Genomic DNA, 22,379 nt, shown 5'->3' with positions numbered 1-22,379 from the left:
CTATGGAATGATCTTCATCCAGTGGTCTCTGACTTTGGGAGCCCAACTTGAGGCACCTCCTTGGTCTTGCTTGTCAGGGGCACTGAGCCCTTGCAATGCCATTTGCAGTCAATGGGAGCTATAAATATTCAGAATCTTGAACATCAAGCCCAAAGTATCTCTAGTTGGGCATTCAACCTTGAGACACACAAAATCAGAAGCCATTTTTGAAATCCTGGCCTTTAGCCTTCCTGTGCCTTATTTCACTGGAGGGAGGAGGGGTTATTGTGAGACTCAGCTCATTAACGTTTGCAAAGTGCTTTGGGATCTTTGGATGGAAGGCACTATAGCAGGGCAGTATTATTTATTATTCCCAGCAGTTGTGGAATGTATAAAGACATCTAGACATCTGAGAGGAGGTGCTGGCAGCTACCATCTTGGAATGGTTCCTTCTGAGGGGCCAGAACCTGTGGTTTCTTGTAAAGATTATGTTTTTCGTAACAAAACTTTTTGGATTTTCTTGTGACAGAAACATTGACCCCTGGAATGGATCTCTCAAGGCATCATGGCTGAAGGGAAGGAGTGAGACATAGCCCCTTTTACCATAGGGAGCACCCTCTCCCATTTAGAGCTCTGCAACATTTTCATAAGAAAACCCCAAACTGTATGAAACTTGCCCATCTTGTGGTTATGCAAAAATAACTCGAGCCAGGCTCTCTGTGAATCAGTTGAATGACCTTGGTGCCATTTGTGGCTTCCCATCAAAGCTGAGTGAAATTCACCATTTTGCACAGTTTCCACATGACACTAGGAGAAACTTGGCAGAATCAACTTTCACTTTGAGTCTGGGGTTAGCATCCAAAATTCAAACTGAAACTCAGGAGGTCAAATTCATCCCTCATGAAACTCAGCTGGAGAAAATAGATTTACACCAGGTGAATTTAGGGCAGGGTGTCTGAGCCAACATGGATTGAAACCAAACCCCCATGACCCAAAACCAGCAAGTTTCTTACAACTCTGTTCATACCTAGTACATGTGGCTTGTTATTTCTCCTTCTTTGGTCACTAGTTCTGAACTGAACAGCTCCCTAAAGAGACAGCCCCAGTAGAGGGCACTCCTTCCCATAAGCTTGTTCACAAGTGATACATTCCAATCCTAGCCTATGAAGCAAAAGTTAATTATAGTGGAAAGAGTTAGGTACGCTTTTAATTAAACAGATAAAATATTGCTGCGTTAGATTGTGCAACATGTCTGTGTTTCTGTTTCTTCCAGGAAGACCCATTGACACCGAACTGGAACAGACGGAAGCATTCGTTTCCCAAATACTTTGTGTCCCATCCATTTGCCCTGTGGTTCCAGCGTCCAGTTCGAGATGCAGACGTTCCATATGGAGTTTCAAGGTCTGTTTCCTTGGCTGCGTTCCAAGGACGCTTCTGGGAACTTGTGTACAATGATGTACTTTTTGAGCCTGTCATTAACAAAGATGCCGAGTTACTTGACCTCACAAGATGACTTTGTTCCTGAATCTAGACATGGAGACAGTTAGCTTGCACATAGACAAGATGCAGATTTGCCTTGTTCCACACCCGCCTTCTCCCATTTTCACTTTTACTCTCCATGCCACTCCACGCTTGAAAAAGTTTCTTCTTTTGCAAGCACTAAGCACCCTACTTTCTCCTTCCAATTCCTCCTTAAAGTCCTCTTACTCTGTAAATACTTTGATTTCCTCACATCAGTCATGTCTCTGTGCCTGTATGTGGGAAGAAGCATGATCATGTAGACTGGGAGGAGAAAAACCCCAGGTTCTGTTCCTAGTTGTGCAAGGGTCCTCCTGTGCAACCTTGAGCAATTCACTTAACTTCTCTGTGCCTCTGTTTCCTCATCTGTCCAATAGGGATGATGATACTAGTCATTGCGAAGGGTGTTGTGGAGCTTATTTCAATCATGTTTGTAAAGCACTTGGATATCCTATGGAAAGCATTGTAGATGTGCCACTAAAATTTGAGTTGGATTATAAACTGCAGGGGGATGGACCCTTTTCTTTCTGTGTGTTTTGGAAAGTGCCACAAGAGCGTATGGGTGATCTATAAATAATAATAATAATGGTCTAGTCCAACATTTTTAAAAGCGACTAGTGATTGTCAGGGTCTCAGTTTTGGGAGCCCAGCTTGACACTCTTTAAAGGAGCTGGATTTTCAGAAAGTGCTGAGCACCCGCCTCCTGACAATCAGGCCACAGTAAGGCATCTCCCATCAGGCACCCCGAGTTGGCAGTCATGTTTGAAAATCCTGGCTCTATTCATAAGTCACCATTATTCACAGAACAATATATAGAGTTACCAGAGTGTGAGTGATCCTACAACATAGGAATCAAAGCATCTGGGTGTGGCTTCTTCCAGAAGTTGATGTTTGACTGAAGAGAGCAAGGGGTGACTTTGACTTGCTTATTTGCTTCAGCTGAGAAAAGTAAAAGGCAAGGAAATCAATTAGTGTATCTAGTTAGTACTTTGCACACGATGGGTGGTCTGCAGCTAGCAAGGCTGAGAATCTGTAGTGAGCTGAGTTATTTACTGATGAACTGAGAAGCCAGCGCTGTGATCCTACAGGAGTTGCTACCCTAGGCTAACTGGACAATGTGTACGTTCCTGATGGTCTGCACTCAGTCACTCACATAAACAGTCCTTAGACACTTTGCTGCCCTGGGCAATATCCTGTTCTCCCTGTGTGATAAAAACAGCCCTACTGAGCAGACAGTACAATCAGGTGGATTCACTTTAACTTCAGGTGTTTTTATTGAGCTTTAGTTAAAATTAAACAATACTCAAGTGTTTATAAAAGAAACTCCCTCAAGAAATAGTTTGGCATGCTTTGGATGACTGTAGGGGCCTTATACTGCTTAAAACAATTAGATACATTTTAAGGAAGCTTAAGCATGATTTCTCTCATAGCATCCAACATGCAATGGTCAAATATTTTAAACCTTCTATTGAGAGCTGGATACACTGTTGCATAGCTGTAACCTCAGAAAAACCCATCCCAATGACATTAAAGCTACTCAGTGGAAGAGAGATACAAGGCTGCAACATAGTTCTCTCTTCCTATTTCCATCAAGGATTACAAGCTCATCGTTTAAGCACCCGCTGATGTCTCGAGGACAAGGGTGCTCCAGTCAGCTAAATATCAAGGGTCCCACTGGGCAGGGCTTTGGAGCAGAGCCTGGCACTGGAGCGCAGAGCAGCTCAGGAGCAGTGTAGCTGCAGGTTTTTGCCTGGAGCTGGAGCGGAGCCGGAGCACAGCTCCAAAGCCCTACCACTGGGTTTACTATCGCCTTCACCCTCTACCCCATTTGTTTCTTGTTGTTTCCCGTCAGTAAGGATTAATGGAGACATTATGTAAGAGAGTGGGAATGTCATTTCCTTTCTCCTGTAAATGTTTCCACTAATCTGTCCCACCAAAAGCACTAAGTTTACCTATGTTAATGAGGGGTTCCATAGCAAACAGTGAATTGGTGTATATAGAGATGGAACGTTCATATTTTGCCATCTGTTTCACAGTGAGAAGATGTTACATTTTAGCTTGTTTTTCCAAGTGTTACCTCCAGAGCTTTGGAAGAACTCTTTGACGGCCTGCCAGGTAGGCATAGCCACATCCCCAGTGTTTCCTCCAAAGCAATTAGAAAGGAAATGAGCAGGTAAGAATTTTCCAGTCTGGATCAGGCCCTGTGTACATTAAGGAAATTCACACTGGTGTAAACACATTAATGTAATTCTAGTAACAACAGTAATATAGTTAAAGCAGCAAAACCCCCTAATGTAGACAGGCTGTACCGGTGCAAAGCATGGTGTAATCTGGTGAGAGGCCGAAGTAAACTGCACTTTGTAAGCCCAGCTTTGTGCCAGTTTAGCATGTCTACATTAGATGTTTGCACTGAAGTAGTGACAGCAATACAGTTACATTGTTGTGGATTTCCTTAGCGTAGACAAGGTTTGAATAATCATGATGCTTAAAACCAGAGGCAGGCTGGGTACTCTTCTCAGTTAATTTTTGTCCTGCAATAGCGTAGTTTGCAAAAGTTAATGAGCAAATCATGACAAGGAGGCACATTTTAGTCTTTGGACCTTCTCTTGCCTAAGATGACCTTCTCTTTGGTTTGTATCATGGAAACTGCTTTAGTGAATGACTAAAACAAGATTAGCATGGGACACTTCTTAGGTTTTTTGACAAGTGCCAAAGTGATGTTCCCAAACAGTTGTAACTGAAATTAATTTCTTCACTAGTAAACTGAGGATAATAGTATGTTACAGTAAATATAAACTGGAAAAATACAGAGGTAGAGTGTGGATCAAGGGAAAAATATTGATTCCCAACATCTGTGCCAGAGTACAATCCACCTTCCATTGAAGTTAGTGGAAATTTTTCCATCTACTTCAATCAAAGTTGGACCAGATCCGCACTGTGTAAATGTAACATACAAAAGATAAAACCAGCAGTAAGTACAGTGGGAGGTATTACAACAAAAGCAACCTAAAAGAATGCATCCAAGACCAGACATGGGATGGTGGCAAAGCTATCACTTTGCTCTGGATTGGTATTCAATAATATTTTACTCTTTTATAGCACTTATAATTTGAATATCACAAAGCACAGTGCAAACATTAATTAGTTAAGCCCCACGACACTTCTGGAAGGTAGGTACATAGTTATTAGTACCCCTATTGTATAAGTGGGTAAAGTCAGTCAAAGAGGTGATGTAGTCAAAGTTAAAGAACAACTCAGTGGCAGAATAGGAAATACAGTCAAGAATCTTGACTTTGAGTCCTCAACTGTAATTACTGGAAGTTTTGTGTCTCATTGAGAGACTGACCCTGTTTTATTAACTTAGGTTTTTTTTTCTAGTTTTAACAATTTTTCAGGGTCCCTCCCACCGCATACTTACATTTTCAGCCATTTTATATTAATTTAAAACTATGCATTTTGTGGGCATCCAGATCCCATTCATTTTGTGTCCGTCTTCAAACTGGGACTCGTAGCCCAGAAAATGTTGTAAATACCTGAAGTAAAATTTTCAAAAGCACCTAAAAGTGACTTATAAGCCTAAATCCCATTTTCAAAAGTGATTTAGGCACTTAGGACCCTCATTACAAAAGCAACTTTCTCTCTCCTGGTATTGACACCTCCTCCTCAATTATTGGGAGTGGACTACATCCACCCTGATTGAATTAGCCCTGTCAACAATGGTTCTCCACTTGTGAGGTAACTCCCTTCTCTTCATGTGTCAGTATAATAATGCCTGCATCTGTAATTTTCACACCATGCATCTGAAGAAGTGGGTTTTTTATCCACGAAAGCGTATGCCCAAATAAATATGTTAGTCTTTTAGGTGCCACCGGACTCCTTGTTGTTTTTAGGAACCCATGGATCATTGAAAGTCTTAAGTAATCTATGTGCTAATGGAAATTTTACCCTGAATCTAAATATGTCCCTGCATTACATTTTCCCCTTGGATATAAAATTGATAAGCCAGCCTATATGCTAATACACTGCCCCTGCAAAGCCACCATCAGTGCAATGGGTCTATAATATAGTTAAGCTTCAAATCTTAATCTCTTTGTGAGCCACATCCTGTTTTCGGTTAACTGATCTCATGTGGGGGAAATTTACCAGAGGAAATATCTCAAGTTTGGAAAGTACCAAAAACTTATCTTTAGTTTCTTTGTGTAATTCAGTGCCTTTTAAGATAAAGGTGTAATATTTTACAGAACTATGAAGGCGAAAGAGAGGGTAGGCTCACTTAACATACAGCAGAGACATACGGTATTGTTAGCACATTGAGGTTTTTTGTGTCTCTCTCATTCAGAAACTGAAATTGACCCAACTGTATTATGGCCTCCCCTCTGAAAGCATTAACTTCTATTTCTTTGAACTCCCACTTAAAAATGGCCACACTCAGACATATTTTCTTTAAAAAAGTAATTCATCCCCTGGCTGAGAATTTCTGCGTCATATTTCAACCCAATGTGAATTTTATGGTCCTAGTTCTAAAACTATGAAAGCAGAGGTTTATAATGGAAACATTGACTGATCTTTACCACTAGCCATTCACACCACTCGAGTTCTGTTTGTGTCAGTGTTTCCATATTTAATTTTGGTAGCATAAAGGACAATGCTATGGTATGCGACGCTGTCTATCCTGCACTCAGAAAACAGAACATCTATGAATAAACTTGCACCACATCAAAGCTGGAAGTATAGATGAAATGCTATTAGGGGCCAATCCTGCAATTGTTACTCAACCCAAACTGCCATTCACTTAAGTGGCCCTTATTTTTAAGGCCATCAGTTTGAATATTAACCTTACCAAAACTTAGACCATGTGGCCACTTTCACATTTTCGCCATCAAATATCTTATTAAAATTAGAAGCCTGATTTTTAAAAGGTTACACATGCAATTACCATGATTGCATGTACAAATCAGGTAATTGCATACCTACATTGCTATAATTAGCCATTTGCACATGCAATGATAGTAATTAATATTAATACTGAGCTTGTATGTAGCACTTTTCATGCACAGATCTCAGTGATTTGCCAGGCACCATACAAGGAAGCTATGGCAGCAGCTGGATTAGAATCCAGAAGTTCAGACCCCTAGTTTCCTGCTCTAATTATAAGACTACACTGTGTGAAGTTTGCATTTACCTAGCTTTGTAACCCCAATCTCCTTTTCCTCATTCTTGTTTTTATTTAGCTGCTAATCATTTTCTGACAAAGCAAAGGTCCAAATTCTGCTCTTGGTGACACTCCTGAAACCCCATTAATTCCAGTAAAATTGTATGGGTGTAACTGAGAGAGGAACCTGGTCCAAGGAGGAGATTTTTAATGAACAAAATTAGAGGGCTGAGAACATAAATATGGGAAACCTCTTGGAACAACTGCTTGAACTCCTAAAAGAATTTGACCCTTCTCTCTGAAAATACCAGCCACCACAAAATGCTAGTTATTCATCTCTAAATTCCATCAGTAGATTAGCTGACAGCTGTGATTTGAAAACAGTCTTGGGCCATGAAACAAAATGAGCTAAAATGTTTTCTGTTACAGATAACAGAGCTTGAAATGGTAAAGAAAACTGAGCAGCTGCCCATCTATTGTGTTACATAAAGAGACCCTGTCCATTTTGTAGCAGATTTTCAGTGTGTGTTTAATTCCGGTTGTTTTCAGTTGATATCTCAGAAGCCTGAAAATAAAATTAGTTTCCAACAATTTCATCCAAACATTTCCTGCTCTATCTTAAAACAATCATGGTTTCTATAGGCTGTGTTATGCAAACACTACCAGGAGCAGTACTTATAGTGCAGAATACTCACAGTAGTGGGTGCTTGCAAAAATGGTCCTATTGTGAGTGCATGAGCACCACTAGTGCAGCTCTGGGGAGAGAATAAATATTGTAAGTCATACATAAAAAGTGGCTCTCTTTTTAGATATAGTTCTCTCCAACGGTGCTTGATTTTTAAACTTCTCTTTTGAAATCTAGAGAACATATCTCCCAGATGATGACAAATACTATATTTTCCTATATTACTTGACATTGTCTATTTAAGACAGGGAGGTGGGAGTTTAATGGAAAGATTTTTGGGAACATTTTCTCTTGCCTGTACCACAGATGTGATAGAACACTTGAAAAAAGAACATTACTATACTGTGCAGGCACCCAAAGAGCTGAGTCACACAACAGCCATGTGAGTGGAGCTGATGAATGTTTCTGAGCTCTTCATAAAACACATGAATATCACTGTTTTATCACATAAGGGGGGGGGAGGGAAGGTGGGAGGCAGGAAGTTCAAGATCTTACCTAAATGTTTCTTTCAGCCTTTCTATAAAGCAGTACAGAAAATACACGCAGAATCAAAGAAGTACTTTTGGACAGGACTGGGCTAGATGGACCACCGGTCTGATGCAGTATTTGCACCTGTAACTTTCTCTGTAAGGGTCCAGTCCTGCTAAGTATGGAGTGCCCTCAATTCCCACTTTGATTCTTCTCTCAACTGGTCCTCGGGGGGGAAGAAAGAGAACCCCCTTCTTATGAAGAAACCTTCCTAGGTACGTGGTCTAAATGAAATTACTGAAAAGGATCTGGGGATTCTAGTGCAGTACAAACTGAAATAGAGTCAACAATATGAGGCAGATGCAAAAAAGGCTAATTCCAAAAGAGTGTATTCAAAGGCATGTCATACGTAAGACACAGTAGGTAATTGTCCTGCCCTACTTGGCAGTGGTGAGGTCTCAGCTGGAGTACTGTGTCCAGTTCTGGGTTGCACTTTAGGAAAGATGGGGACAAGTTGGAGAGAGTCCAGGGGAGAGGAACAAAAATGATAAAAGATTTAGAAAACCTGATCTATGAGGAAAAAAGGTAGAGGAAAAAAACTGGGCATGTTTAGTTTTGAGAAAAGAAGAACGAGGGAGGACATGATACCGGCTTAGGGTGGTTATAAGGAGGTTGGTGATTAATTGCCATGTCTGCTGGAGGTAGGTCAAGCAGCAATGGGCTTAATATGCAGCAAGGCAGATTTAAGGTAGATATTAGGAAAAGTGTTCTATCTACAAGTTGTTTGTGGTGTTGTAGCCCTGTTGGTCCAAGGATATTAAAAAGACAAAGTGGGTAAGGTAATGTGAGCACCCCCAGAACCCCCACTAAGGATCCTGTGAGATTCACCCCCATACACACTGGGGATCCCTGTGAGCTCCCCAGGCCCCCTACATACTGCACATCTATGTGAGCTCCCCCCCGCCAGCGATCCCTGTGAGGTTCACCCACACTGGAGATCCCCTGTGATCTCCCCCAGCCATCCACACCCAGTGGGGATCCCTGTGACCTCCCCCAGCCATCCACACACATTGGGGATTCCTGTGAAGTTTACCCACCCCCACACACTGGGGATCCCCTGTGTGCTCCTTCAGCCCCTCTCCCACATTGGTGATCCCTGTGAGCTCCCCAGCCCCCCCATCCCTGTGAGCTCCCCCAGCCTCCCCACGCCCCCACACCCCTGTGAGCTCCCCCAGCCTCCCTACCCCCCCACACACCCCAGGGATCCCTGTGAGCTCCCCCAGCCTCCCCACGCCCCCACACCCCTGTGAGCTCCCCCAGCCTCCCCCCCCCGGGATCCCTGTACAGCTCCCCCAGCCCCATTGAGGATCCCTGTGAGCTCCCCCCACACACACTGGGGATCCCCGTGAGCTCTCCCAGCCCCCCTCCCCACACACCCACACTGGGGATCCCTGTGAGCTCCCCAGCCCCACCCTCCCCCCGGATCCCTGTGAGTCTCCCCCCACACACACACCCCGGGGATCCCTGTGAGCTCCCCAGCCCCCCCCCCCACCCCCGGGGATCCCCGTGAGCTTCCCAGCCCCCCCCCACCCTGGGGATCCCTGTGACTCCCCCGCCCCCCGGGGATTTCGGGCCCGTGCTTTGGTTTCTCTTTGTGGTTGAACAAACCCGGCCTCGGCCTCTCGCTGCCGCCAGCTACGGCCCAGCCTGCCGGGGGAGGGAAGTGCCTCAGGCGGCAGCTGGAGGGTCAGGCCGGGCCCCGGCCAGTGGGAGCTGCGCGCCGGGCGGGGCTCCCTGCAGCAGCCTGGGGCTCAGGTAAGTTGGCGGCCGGGCCGGGCCGCGATTCCCCCGACTCCTCCAGGCCGGGCTTGGGCGAGCGGGACTGCCTTGACCCCCCTCCCCAGTCTCCCCCGCGGGCTAGGGACCCCAGGACCGCCCAGCCGAGCGCGGCCAGAAATCCCGGCGCCCCCCCCCTCCGATCTCCCCCATCGCGGATCAGGGCCCCCCCGCCCGTGGACCAGGGGCCTCAGGGCCCCCCCCCGGGCACGGGCTACGGACCCCGATCCCCCTGGGTCCCCACCACAGCCCACCCCCCTTCCCGGGTGCAGCTGTTGCCAAAACTAGTGAGAGCAGTGACGGTGTAATCCTGTTTCCCCGGGGCCGGGGCCGGGGCCGGGGCAGGTGCTGGGGGTGTTGGTGTCCTGTGATATCCGGGAGGCCAGACTAGATGATCTGCAATCCCATTCCCTTCTGGCCTTAAACTCTGTCTCCCCCCCGCCCCCCGAAACACGTGTCATTGCAGAGACAGAGAGAGAGGTGGCTTTCTCCTTGCACTAAAGTCAGTAGTGGGTTTTTCTGGTCCACTGACTGAAATAATCCACTCCCTCCCTGTCAAGGAAAAGCCCTGTGCAGATCTTGTAAAGCCACCTTTATAGCATGTACAGACGCCAGTAATGGTTTCGGTTACATATTCTTTAGGTAGTGCGTTTGTTATATGAGACCCTGGGGGAGGGAAATCGATGGGGGTGTTGGCCAACCCAATAATAATCCAGCTGGTATCCAGCAAAGGCAAACCATTGACTTGGAGGTATTTGAGAATTTAGCTAGCTGGCCTCAGTAGTAGGTTACAAAAACATCTTGGCTGAATTAAACATTCCTGAATGCCACTGTGTATTTTTTGGCCACTGTTGGTGCAAGAATCTTCTCTGCAGTGTCTAGTATCTGGAACACCCTTCTTTTATTTCTCCAGCTTGTTGACTTTTCATCTTATTTCAAATCTTAACTGAAAACCTATTTTTGATGCCTAGGCCTGTTAGACTCTCCCTCCCTTTCTTAGGGGTTTTGTATTAATCTTTACTGATGTAACCCATTTAGGGATACAATATGTATGCAAGGTACCACAGAGAAAAGAAAACAGTACAATCTTACAGCTGTTTACACAAGCAAAAGTCCCACTGAAGTCAATGGAGACTTTCCTGCACAAGAACTACAGGATATCTAATCTAGGGCACTGATCACCACAGAAAAATGTGCAGAGTATCTAGAAGATGGCCTTATAATTGTACAGTCTTATATTCCTCTAGGTTCCTGGCTGATCAGAGCCTGTGTGGGTTTTTAGGGCAGGAAAAAATTGCATTCTATTCTCTGAGCTAATAACATGAACATTGATTCTGTTTTTTCAGATCATTAGTTAATAACAGTTTCTGCTAATGTCACCATTGGGACCAGGACTGGTACTTCTGTGTTAGTGCTGTCATGAGAAAAATGTGATTCATAAGAATACAGTTATGAATTATATTTGTTCAGGTTCTATATGTAATAAAACCCTGAATTTTCCAAACCGTTCTTGAGTCCTCCAGAGGCAGTGTTGGCTTGATTTTCACAGTGTCCATTAACTACAGGGGGAGAGCTGGAGGTGCTCAGCAAATCAGGCCCTATCTAGTGGCTAGAGAGTGGCATTAGTTAATGGACTGTATTTTCCTGGGTTTTCCTCTGTCTTCCTTTATGACTGTGGGAAAGTCATTACACCTCTCTGTTCTGGAGTTTCCACATCTGTAAAATGCAATCACAGACAAGCTTTGGGTGCAATGGGAACTAGAGTTCTGAGACTGGGGATTTACTCTACAGAAAATAATTCTGCCGTGCAGGATTGACCAATGGTATTCTAGTTCTAAAAAGAACAGAAATATTTACTTTGCCCTGAAAACAAACCTGAAAACTATGCAAAGCCCCCCAGCTTCCCCTTGATTATAATATATCTGTTTTCATTTTGTGATTCAGGGGAATTTTAAATCTGTACAGTAATTTCCTGCTGGTACCTAGTCAAACCCCACCATGACACTTAGTCACACATGTCAGCGACAGATTTAATTAAACAGATCGCTAGATTACTACACAGGTTTGAAGTTGCCTTGTGGACTTTGATGCTCAATGTATTATTTCACATCTACTGGAGCGGGTGTCTGCTTGTTTCAGCAGTTAGTGTGTTCCACATCTTTCACAGCAGTTTACTTCAGATGGCTGAGAGGGCAGACAGAGTCTCTCCGGATGGCCCTGGCTCATCTCCTGATGAAAACGAATTTCCCTTTGGTTATCCCACCAGCATCTGTGAGAATGTGCCCGATCACAAATACCTGTGCAGCAGCTGTAATAACGTCTTGAAGAAAGCCCAGCAAACGCTATGTGGGCATAGATACTGCTCGGCTTGCCTGTCATGGGTTGTACGGTAAGTTCTTTCTACAGGAGACCACGTGATAATGCATTTCTGCCGAGAAGACAGAAAGATTTCAAGTGGCAGATTCTGTAGCTACAACCCTAGTAGGATGATCTGTTGTGATAATCTACTAAATAGGGAGAAAGTGTTAGAGTAGAGTTTGAGAGTACCTGGGAGGTTGATAGTAGTAATTTTATCATCCATGTATACTTCCTTACAGTGGTATTATTTTCAGGATGTATGTCTATAGGCTTCGAGTGTGGTCTAGTGGTCAGGATTGCTAGGTTTTCCTCTTGGCTCTGCTGTTGACTTGCTGTATAACCTTAGGCAAATTACCTCTGTATACTTCAAGTATCAGAGGGGTAACCGTGTTAGTCTGTATCCACAAAAACAACCAGGAGTCCAGTGGCACCTTAGAGACTAACACATTTATTTGGGCATAAGCTTTCGTGGCTAAAAACCCACTTCTTCAGATGCATGGAGTGAAAATTACAGATACAAGCATAAATATACTGGCACGTAAAGAGAAGGGAGTTACCTTACAAGTGGAGAATCAGTGATGACAAGGCCAATTCAGTTAGGGTGGATGTGGTCCACTCCCAATAATTGATGAGAAGGTGTCTATACCAAGAGAGGGAAAATTGCTTTTGTAGTGAGCCAGCCACTCCCAGTCCCTATTCAAGCCCAAATTGATGGTGTTAAGTTTGCAAATGAATTGTAGCGCTGCAGTTTCTCTTTGAAGTCTGTTTCTATACTTCAGTTTCCCTTCCCAGTCTAAAAGGGAGAGAATCATATTGAAAGCTCATAGGAAGGCTATTGTGAAGTTACTTTAATACATGAAAATGCTTTGCAATTCTTGGATGAAAGGTGCTATGGAAGTTTAAAAATTTGTTATTATTTTAGAACATTATAAAGTGCACGATGTAAAATCTGGGTCAATGCCCAGTGAAGAACCAACCCTCAGAACAATCCCAGCCTTTTGCTTGGAGATAGATGGATATTGTTCTTAATTGGTTAGCTGCTTCTCTCCTCTTCTCTTTAAGGGCTGGTCTACACTGGCAATGCTAAAGTGCTGCCGTGGCAGCGCTTTTATATGCCTTGTGTGGTCGCAGCGCTTTTTTCATACCCCTGAGCCAGAAAGTTGCAGCGCTGTAAATTGCCAGTGTAGACAAGCCCTAAGTATATATCCTGATGAAACTGTAACAAAAAGCTGAGTCGGTCAGCCAGCCACATGTGACTGGCAGGTCAAAGCACTACAGTGTAATGGCATTTTACACAGAATGCATGTGGCCCACTGGGCTAAATTCTGCTTGCTCTCACTGGTGTAAATCCAGAGTAACTCTGCTGCAGTCAGTGGAGTCACTGAGGACTTGCACTCCTGAAAATAAGAACAGAATTTGCTATGTCTGCTTATATCTTCTCATGGCAACCTTGTAATGGAACTGGAAACGGAACCAAGCAAACCTGTTAGTACAGTCTGAAGGAAGTCATCTGGTCATAAGGACACTTTTCTGTCGGGTTTCTTGAACTGAGCTAATACATGACTCGGCTGGATGGTAATTGCAGTGTCACAGAAGTGCTTGCCTCTTCCTGAAAAGCTTTGTTTTTTCCCTTTAATTGGACAGTTTAAATGCTAATTTAAGAAATATTTCAAATTAAAACCAAAGCATTTTGTGGCTGTGTTACTGGAAAGTATGATGCCACTTTAGGGTTCACTCCTGCACCAGCTATGCCGTTGCCCTTCATGTGTACACACAATAGCCAATTTTACAAGTCAACACACCAATGGTGGCCTGTGTGAATGAAGAGAAGATTGAGCCCTGAGATGTATCCTGGCAATTAAAAACCTATCCACCTACCAGAGAAGAAAAGGCATCACTTCTGTGTTAAAAAGACTTCAGATTTCAGGTTATTGTGCACTACATGGAGTTAGTGCCTACCTCACTGAGAGAAGCAGATTCCCAGCATTGCTGGCTTTGTAGAGCAGAATAGTCATGACGGTTCAGATTTTGCTGATAGATGGTTAAAAATTGTGGACTTTCAATGGGACCAAGATTTGGCCCTTTTACCATAAAGCGTGTTGACCTTGAGCTGAAATTAATACTTCTGTTGTTTTTGTTAATTTGTTATTCTTGAAACAGAGGCTGTCTGAACTGCAGTTCACAAATCATTTTTTTTTTTCCCACCAGAAACAACAAAAACCCAATTTGTCAGAAATGTAATGCAGAGGATCCTGGAACTGTAAATGAAGGAAGCTTATTGACAGAAGAAAGGGTATGTAATTGTGTTTGTATTAATGTTTCATTTATCTCTCTGGGCTAATGCTAGAGTCATTAAAGTATTATTTTTTAGAAGAGGAAATAATAAAGAAAGTGATAGTGATTGATTCCACAGTTGTGCCTATTAACCTAGATACCTTAACATCCTGGACTTTCCCTCAATTCTTGATCAAAAAAGTGTTTGGATGTAAGTAGCACACTGTGAACTCCACCAAGTTCTGCATCAAGAAGCCCTAAAATCTGCTGCAAAGTTAACGTATTCTATGGGCATGAAATACCCTTCATTCCCCTCTTCCCACTCCCAAACACACAGCCTCAATTATTATTGTTGTTATTACTTAACATCATATTGTGGTCGCACCGACAGACCTCAGCCAGCTCAGTGCCCCATCATGCTAGGCACTGTACAAAAATTTATCCATAGCAAATAGAAGGAGGCAGAAGTGTAGGTGGGAGACAAAACTTTATCTGGGGCTGATCCAAGACTGTGAAATGAACTTCCCCTAGAACTAGGGACCATCACTTACCTCCCAACTCTCCGCTCCAAGTGGAAGGTGCCTTTCTTTGACCTGCCTTCTCTAATACAAACACATAGCAACAGATACGTTTACATATAAAAAAAAAGCCAACACCAAATCAAAACACTCCAATGCACATGCTTCTCCCTCTGGGGAGAGGATGAGAACAAACTACACATGACAGATGCTAGTTACATTACCTAACACACTCCTGGAAGGCGGCTCAGATAATACAGTGATGAGTGTGGTAAGAGAACCTATATCAAAAAGAATAGAATAGACTAGACTGGCTAGCTGTGTTGGCTGGAGAACACTGTGGGAGCCAGGGGGCCTGAAGAACATCACAAAAAACTTATTGTTGAAAGTAATCAGACAAAAATATTCACTGACAAATTTTTAGGGGTTTTTTGATTAAGAATATTTTTGATGATGAATATTTTCACTGTATTTTGGGTTTTGGCTCCTTAAAATTTCTCAGAACAGCTTGACTCAGAATCTCCTTTCCCTCATGTGTGCCAGGGAGTGGGGGAGCTCACAGCTGGCATCAGTGGTTCAAGTCCCCAGATACCAGCTGTTGCACTATTCTCCATGGGGACCAGTTCACTCCCCTACACTGTGGCTACAAACTGGACCTTGGCTCTTGCTCCCAAATCCCCTACCGCCTGGTTTCATGGAACAGTGCAAGAAAGCATGCTTGGTAATCCAACTAAATCTCCCTTGTGGAGAATGATGTGGAGCAAAAGACATCTGCAGCCAGATCTCAGTGGGGAAAGGAAAAAGAAAACAAAGTACTGGGAACAAGGCACCCACAAAACGATATTTTTGAGATAAAATGCTGAGTTCTGTAGGATCTTGGAAAAATGTCCAGTTCTGCAGCAAATCCCCACAGCTACAGTATTGCAGAGTACATGGGGCCCAGGTATAAACAAAACCATTTTGTACTGCTCACAATATACATCGATTCCGTGAAAACCTTGGCATTTCTCTAGTGTGAGACTTCTATAAAACCGTTAGTGGGACTTTCTGCAAAATTGTAGGTGGGATGTGGTGACCAAAGCCCCAGTCTTGTCAGCTGATCCACATGGGCAGACCCTAACGCCTGCACAGAGTCCTGCGGAAGTTCAGTGGGGCTTCACACAGGCTTGAGGACTCTGCTTGTGAATCAGCTTGCAGGGCTGGGGTTTGTAAACAAGGTGAACGATAGCGACTCCTTAGCAGGTTTGCTCTTTTGTCCCTTATCAAGGCCCCCCCACTCCACCTCTCCTGTGTTTTTGTCAGACTTTGCTCCTGCCTACTATTAGTTTGTTTATGTCTGTGTATGTATGTATATAATATGAAAAATAAGTTTTCCACACAACAACAATAGTTTATTCCATTATCTGGTACTGTGGTAACCTTTGGCCTCCTGGGCTGTTTCTTTCCCTATGCACCCTTTGTTTGACGACCCTCGTTGTGCTACAACTAACTTAGAGCCTTGTACTGAGAGGTGTTGAGCAGCTGCATGATTTATTGAATTCAGCTGGAGGATCTAAGGGCATCCCCCTATACCCGCTGCTATCTCCTACACACTGCTATGCAGGGGGCTCACCTGCAAGAGGCTTCTACACTGTGCCAAGGGTGCACATCCCCACCTGGCTCCCCCACATCTTGCCCTCCTTGTGCAGTAGAACTGCACTGGTTCCACTCTGTATGGACCATCGTCTGCTGCATAGGAACAGGCTAGAATTGACTGTAAAAGCCTTGGGCCAGATTTAGCTCTCTTTTACACCCATGCAGTATATGGTCATACGCTGATTGGAAATAAGAATGTGGGACCCAGTTCTCCAGCCAGATGCTTATTCTGAACACCGTTATCAGTACAGTTACAAGGGGGTAAATAAGAGCAGAATCGGACCCATCCCTTGGGGACTGGCATTGGTTAACTTTCTTTCCTTCTCTGAGTGAGTGTGTTAAGATCCCCCTGATTTAGGTTTGATTTGCCTAAGTCCCAGGAAGAACTTTGGTGATGTTGAAACAAGATCAAAAGTATTTAAAATGCAAATGTGATTTTTTTTCTCTTGTTCTTTCCATGACTGGAATTATAAAAGGTGCAATGTTGGATTTTTTTTTTCAAAATTGTTCATTAAATTAAAAACTTGATTTGGAAGGGATCCAGGCTAAAACATGAGACTCGTCTAAGCATTCTTAGTTTTTTTTTAAAGTAATTTCAAAATATCATTTGTGTTCGCATTCTCTGGCATGGAACTGACTGCCCTGAGAATTACAGGTTAGCAGGATGTTTGATTTTTTGAGAATAATGTGACAAAAGAGGTCCAGTGACATCTGCTCCTCTCCATCAAGTAGAGACTGTTAAAAGGTCTATAAGCCTTCCATTTTTCTTGTGCAGAGAATGCAGAGAAAATATGGCCCCTTTGTGTTTTATCTGAGTGGTACCAGGAAGCACCCAATAGCCTATGTATTTCTACTGTTTTTTCTTTTCCCCTTTGCTTTGCCTCCCAACTGTTAAACCATAAAAGGCATTTTCCAGTGTGACAGGTATATCAAATGGTTAAGACATTTATGGAATAAGTAAGATGATAGGATAGGTTACTTCTTAATAAAATTTGACTTTATATAAAATGGGAACATAAGCCTGAACAGTATCTTGTGAGAATTTCCCAAAGGGATAAGAGTTTTCCCTCTTAAGATTTTGGTTTAGTCTAGTGATTCTCAACCTATTAGTGTTAGCTGGGCCGCAGGTTGAGACCCCTCCACAGAGTTGGGCCAGGAGCGGAGAGCTGGGCATAGGGTGGGGGGCAGGGACCCCAACCCCAGACCCTGCTGTGTGGGGACCCTGACCCCCACCTCGCGGGGCTAGGAGGCAGCCAGGACCCCATCCCAGGACCCCGCCAGGACCCTGGACCCCACTGTATGGTGCCAGGCGGTAGCCAGCTGCCCGGATCCTGGACCTCGCCGCAGGCGCTGGGGGGCATCCAGGACCTTAACCCCGGACTGTACCAGGCCCCTGAGCCCTGGTGTGCGGGCTGGGCGGCAGCCAGCTGCCCAGACCCCGGACCCTGCCATGGGGGGCTGGGCAGTAGCCGGCTGCCCAGATCCCGAGCCCTGCCGCAAGCCAGCTGCTCAGATCCCGAGACCTGTGGGGTCGGGCGGCAGCTGGCTGCCTGGACTCCAGACCCTGCTGCAGGGGTCCGGGCAGCAGCCAGGATCCTACCCCCGGAACCTGGTGTGTGGGACCGCGCGGCAGCCGGCTGCTTGGACACAGAGTCCCGGCATGCTGGGCCGGGGGGCAGCCAGGACCCTGCCCCCAGACGCCGCCGGGGCCCTGCTGTGGAAGGCCGGGCTGCAGCCAGCTGCCCGAACCCTGAGCCCCACGATGTGGGGCTGTCAGGAGTCCAGACCGTGGCAGGGCAGCCTGGAGCCCGCCGGATGGCAAGGCAGCTGGGAGCTCGGAGCCCGCCGCAAGGCAGGGCAGCCGGGAGCCTGCGGCCTTTAGCACACAGCTGGGCCGAAGCTGTGTGCTAATTGGGCTGCATGCAGCCCACCCTGCGGGTTGAGAACCTCTGGCTTAGTCTACAGTTAGACCTGTAGAATAAGTCCAGGATTTTGGTTTGGACTCATTGCGGAAAAGAGAACAAGTGTGACATTTGGCTCTGGATCAGAACTTCCTCCAAGTTCTGGAGTATATTCGGGTCTGGGGCAGGTTGGTTCAGGCCTGTCTTTCCTTCTCTTAAGATGAAGGTCATCCCTTATGCAGAATATGGTGGGTACTTTGGTCTTGTGGTATCCCCCTGCATAAGGGTGAATTTCACCTAGTGAATAGTTTTATTGGCTTTTCAATATATTTGGTGTTCATAAATGTGGATGTTTGAGATGAAAGAGCTGTCAAAGCAATTAAGAGCTTTTGCTGCAGAATTAGAGTCAAACCAAAGATTTAGTGCAGTTTCAGGGTATGAACATTATTGCTGTCAGTTGGCCAGAATGATAGAGAAGAGATGATTAACCATAATGTAATGAAATATATGTTTCTCTCTCCTTGGACTGGATTCAAAGCCCTGTGATGTCAATGGGAATCTTTTCATTTACTTCATTGGGCTCTGGATCAGGCCCTTTTGTAAGGGTGGGAAAGTTCTGCGTTGGTGTTGCTGTTGACAGACTTTCCATTGATGTTCTGCGGGGTGAGAGCTAGTGGTTCAAGTGAATGATCATTTGAGGGAGTGGCCTGGGTGGAAAAAAAGAGGTGAGAACCCCCTGCTCTTTGCAGTTCTTTCACGCACAGCTCCTTTGCTTGAGCTGTGTCCATAATGATTAACAAATATGAGAGTGAAACAGAAAGCACACAGGACACACATACCATTAGAGAAACCCATGTGTCACCAGGACTGTCCCTCTGAAGTTAGATACATTTATAATAATCTGTTCTGTAATGCCAGGAAATTCTGAAGTTGTGTGTTTTTTTTTTTTGTTTGGTTGGTTTTTACATAGTAAAAAATCCACGGGGGGGGGTTGTTAACCTGCTTTTTCTTTTCTTTGGTTTTGGTCATTTCCCAGCTTGCACTAGACTGAAAGACTTCAGTGGCGGGTGCTGGTTGATTCAGAGGAGTAACTATATTGTACTGAATTGCACTGTACTGTAATGTTGAATTAAAATCTACATTAAGCAACTGGGGCCAAATTCTGCACTCATTCACACCTGTGCAGTTCACACGATTGCTTTAAATATATGCAATGCAGAGTCTGCTACAACGTGTATATAGAAGTTCTGTTGAAGGTGGCATGGCCTAGAGTGCTGATTATGGGACTGGGAGCCAGGAACTCTTGAATTCTGACTCCATTGTTGACAATAACTTGCTCAGTGCCCTTGTGCAAGTAAAATGGGGATCCTCATATTTACATGTCTTTGGGTGTGGTTTGATGGTTTATTAGTCAATGTAAAATGCTGTGAAAATGAAAAACACTATGTAAATGGTAAGTGTTACTATTAAAAAACTATGTTCTTAAGAACCTGGACATACAGTTTGCAAGCTATCATCTTTTTATAAAATATAGACTGGATTATGTATTACAAGCAGACTGAAAACTGACCAGTAAGCATCTATTTTTAAATGTACAGACAAAGGTACAAATGTTCTAGTTTTTCTAGTTTTTTTTTTTCATGGAATAGATTCCACTGAGGCTTTTATTTTTAGTTCTGTTTCCAAGCAATGGCTGATTTCCATACCACTACAGGACAATTTATGACATCAAATGCACACAGACCCAAGCACAGACTGCTTCTCTTGCTTAAATACACGTACATGTAAGAACATATACCAGACAAGTAAGGTCAAAACAAACAGCATGAAATATGTTTGTTCAACAAAATGCAAAAATCCCTATATCCCGATAAATGATTTTTTTGCCTTACCAGAACTTTTGAATATTTAAAAGACTGACTATTTGTTAACTTATTAATGTCATTTTCAAGGAGGTGGTTGTTGAAAGGTTGCTTGTACTGATTAAATGCACTCTTTTCCCCCCATTTATAAAGTTTGGTATGTCTGTATAAAAGCCTGACATTGCAGGGTTCAGTAATAATGTAACCAATAGTCTACCAAAGAAAATGTAACTAATTAATCAGATATGAGGGCACTGTTCATCCAAGAGACATGGAACAGCCATGCCAAAAAGCATCCGTCTTCCATTAAGTCTGGAGTCCTGTCTCCAACCACAGCTAATGTTATATGCTTCAGAGACAAAGTGTAAAACACCCATCATAAGCCTAATTGTGCTGCTCTTTTCCAAAAGGGAGAATTCTTTCCAACCCCAACTAGTGATCATCTTATGCCCTGAAGCATCATCTTATGCTCTGAAATAGGATTCTTAGGCTGGGTCTACACTACCCGCCTGAATCGGCGGGTAGAAATCGACCTCTTGGGGATCGATTTATCGCGTCCCGTCGGGATGCGACAATCGATCCCCGAATCGACGCTCTTACTCCACCAGCAGAGGTGGGAGTAAGCGCCGTCGACGGGAAGCCGCGGAGGTCGATTTTGCCACCATCCTCACAGCGGGGTAAGTCGGCTGCGATGCGTCGAATTCAGCTACGCTATTCACATAGCTGAATTTGCGTATCTTAAATCGACTCCCCCCGTAGTGTAGATGTAGCCTTAGTGTAAACGTTCTAGAGCAAGTAACTAGGAGTTACAATTCCTGAGTTCTGTTTCCAGGTCTACTATTGACTGACTGACTGACCCTGGCTAAGTCACAAAAATTCCTGATGTTCCACAATACCCATCTGTAAAATGCTAGACCCAGGGGTACTAGACTTGATGTAATTTTTCCCAAGGAACTGAAACTTCAGAGGAAGCAAGAAAATATCTCCCCACTCCTTTGCAGAAGTTATAAGTGGAAGCAGAGGCAGAAAGTTGTTCTCTAGATGATGTGCCATGGAGCAATATTAACAAGCTTGGGACCCGATTCTGCAGCCTTACTCAAGTGAATAGTCTCATTTACTGTAATTGAATGGGGTACATGCATGAGCAGTGGTTGCAGGATTGGGTCCTACTTTGCCAGTTACGTCATCATCAAAGTGTCATAAATCAACTGCATTAGTGAAAAGGGATGTCGGAATAGGAACCATTTCAGATTTTTGTTTCAAGCTTATAAATAATTCCCCTTCCCCGCCACAACAAAAAGACCATGAGAGCTGATAATGGGTCCAACCTTCATACACTCTACCTGCAGCTCAGAGATTAACACTGTCAGTATTTGCTTTTAGGGAAGCTTGCTGGCTAAGGTGAAGAGTCTGCAAAGAGAAAAGGGAACTGACTCTGACTGCAGTCTAAACATATTTTATATGTAAAATAATATAAATGGATTTTTTTCTAAAATGAAAGGACTCGATAGTTTTACAGTTTACTAATATTTTAAGGATGTTTTCAACTTCTGACAATGCATTGCTGGTATATTAATCATTACGAAGATCTATATGTAAACGAGTCTCACAACAGTAATCGCTACTATTCAATGAAATTGACTATAGTTCTTTAACATTGGTTTGACCTGTGTAGACTGAACTAAACCATCTTATTTTCTTCTTACATGGCATCTCCATTACTGGAAGTTTGCAGCCATAGTAGCCCATTCTGTAGGATCCTCTGCTAATCTCATTGTAGATGAATAGACCTTTTGATCCACCCAGGATACCACCTTATCCATCCCAGGTCATCTTTTTCTGCCTCATGTTCTTCTGCTGTCAGCTTTCTCTTCCAGTGCCTGTAAACATGCATTGCCCACTGAACCTCTTAAAATGTGCCCTGCAAATCGAATCTTTCTTTTCATAAAATCTCTAACTGGTATTTGCTGAGTTCAAATAATCTCCAATACTTTTTCATTGGTTACCTGCTCTATCCATTATATTTTCAGAATTTTTCTATAACACCATAATTCAAAGGATTGTAATTTCTTTATCATCAATTGTTTGAATGTCCATGTTTCACAGCCATAATTTAACACAGACCACCACGCAGACCAAATGTGAGTTCTTAAGAGTTGGAATGTAGTCTTCAGATTTATGTCCTTTCTCATC

The 22,379-nt window shown here is 43.9% G+C and overlaps 1 protein-coding gene and 1 long non-coding RNA gene across 6 annotated transcripts in view; one reads left to right on the top strand and one right to left on the bottom strand.

Annotated features, from left to right (window-relative positions):
• TRAF1 (TNF receptor associated factor 1) overlaps positions 1-22,379 on the top strand; it is a 63,672-nt gene that overhangs the window by 19,688 nt on the left and 21,605 nt on the right. The window contains exons 5-7 of one of the 4 annotated variants that reach the window (XM_005299457.5): positions 1,253-1,380; positions 11,806-12,027; positions 14,205-14,289. In XM_005299457.5, coding sequence (XP_005299514.2) covers positions 1,253-1,380; positions 11,806-12,027; positions 14,205-14,289 — 435 coding nt within the window. Of the gene's footprint in view, positions 1-1,252; positions 1,381-9,481; positions 9,618-11,805; positions 12,028-14,204; positions 14,290-22,379 lie in introns of those variants that run through there. The other 3 variants (XM_024106280.3, XM_005299458.5, XM_005299459.5) reach the window with 3 other exon arrangements.
• On the bottom strand, positions 1,312-7,958 carry LOC122174083 (uncharacterized). 2 transcript variants are annotated; one of them, XR_006175413.2, is made up of 4 exons: positions 7,830-7,958; positions 7,345-7,404; positions 2,320-2,436; positions 1,312-1,448 (listed from the first exon to the last, which is right to left on the bottom strand). It is a non-coding gene; the product is annotated as an uncharacterized LOC122174083 (long non-coding RNA). The 2 variants fall into 2 exon arrangements; XR_010593578.1 differs by lacking the exon at positions 7,830-7,958 and having other exon boundaries at positions 7,345-7,464.

This window comes from Chrysemys picta, chromosome 18, assembly GCF_011386835.1.
Source record: "Chrysemys picta bellii isolate R12L10 chromosome 18, ASM1138683v2, whole genome shotgun sequence".
NCBI lineage: Eukaryota > Metazoa > Chordata > Testudines > Emydidae > Chrysemys > Chrysemys picta.
The sequence above is the reverse complement of the archived record's forward strand: the minus strand, read 5'-3'. Positions and strand labels throughout refer to the sequence as shown.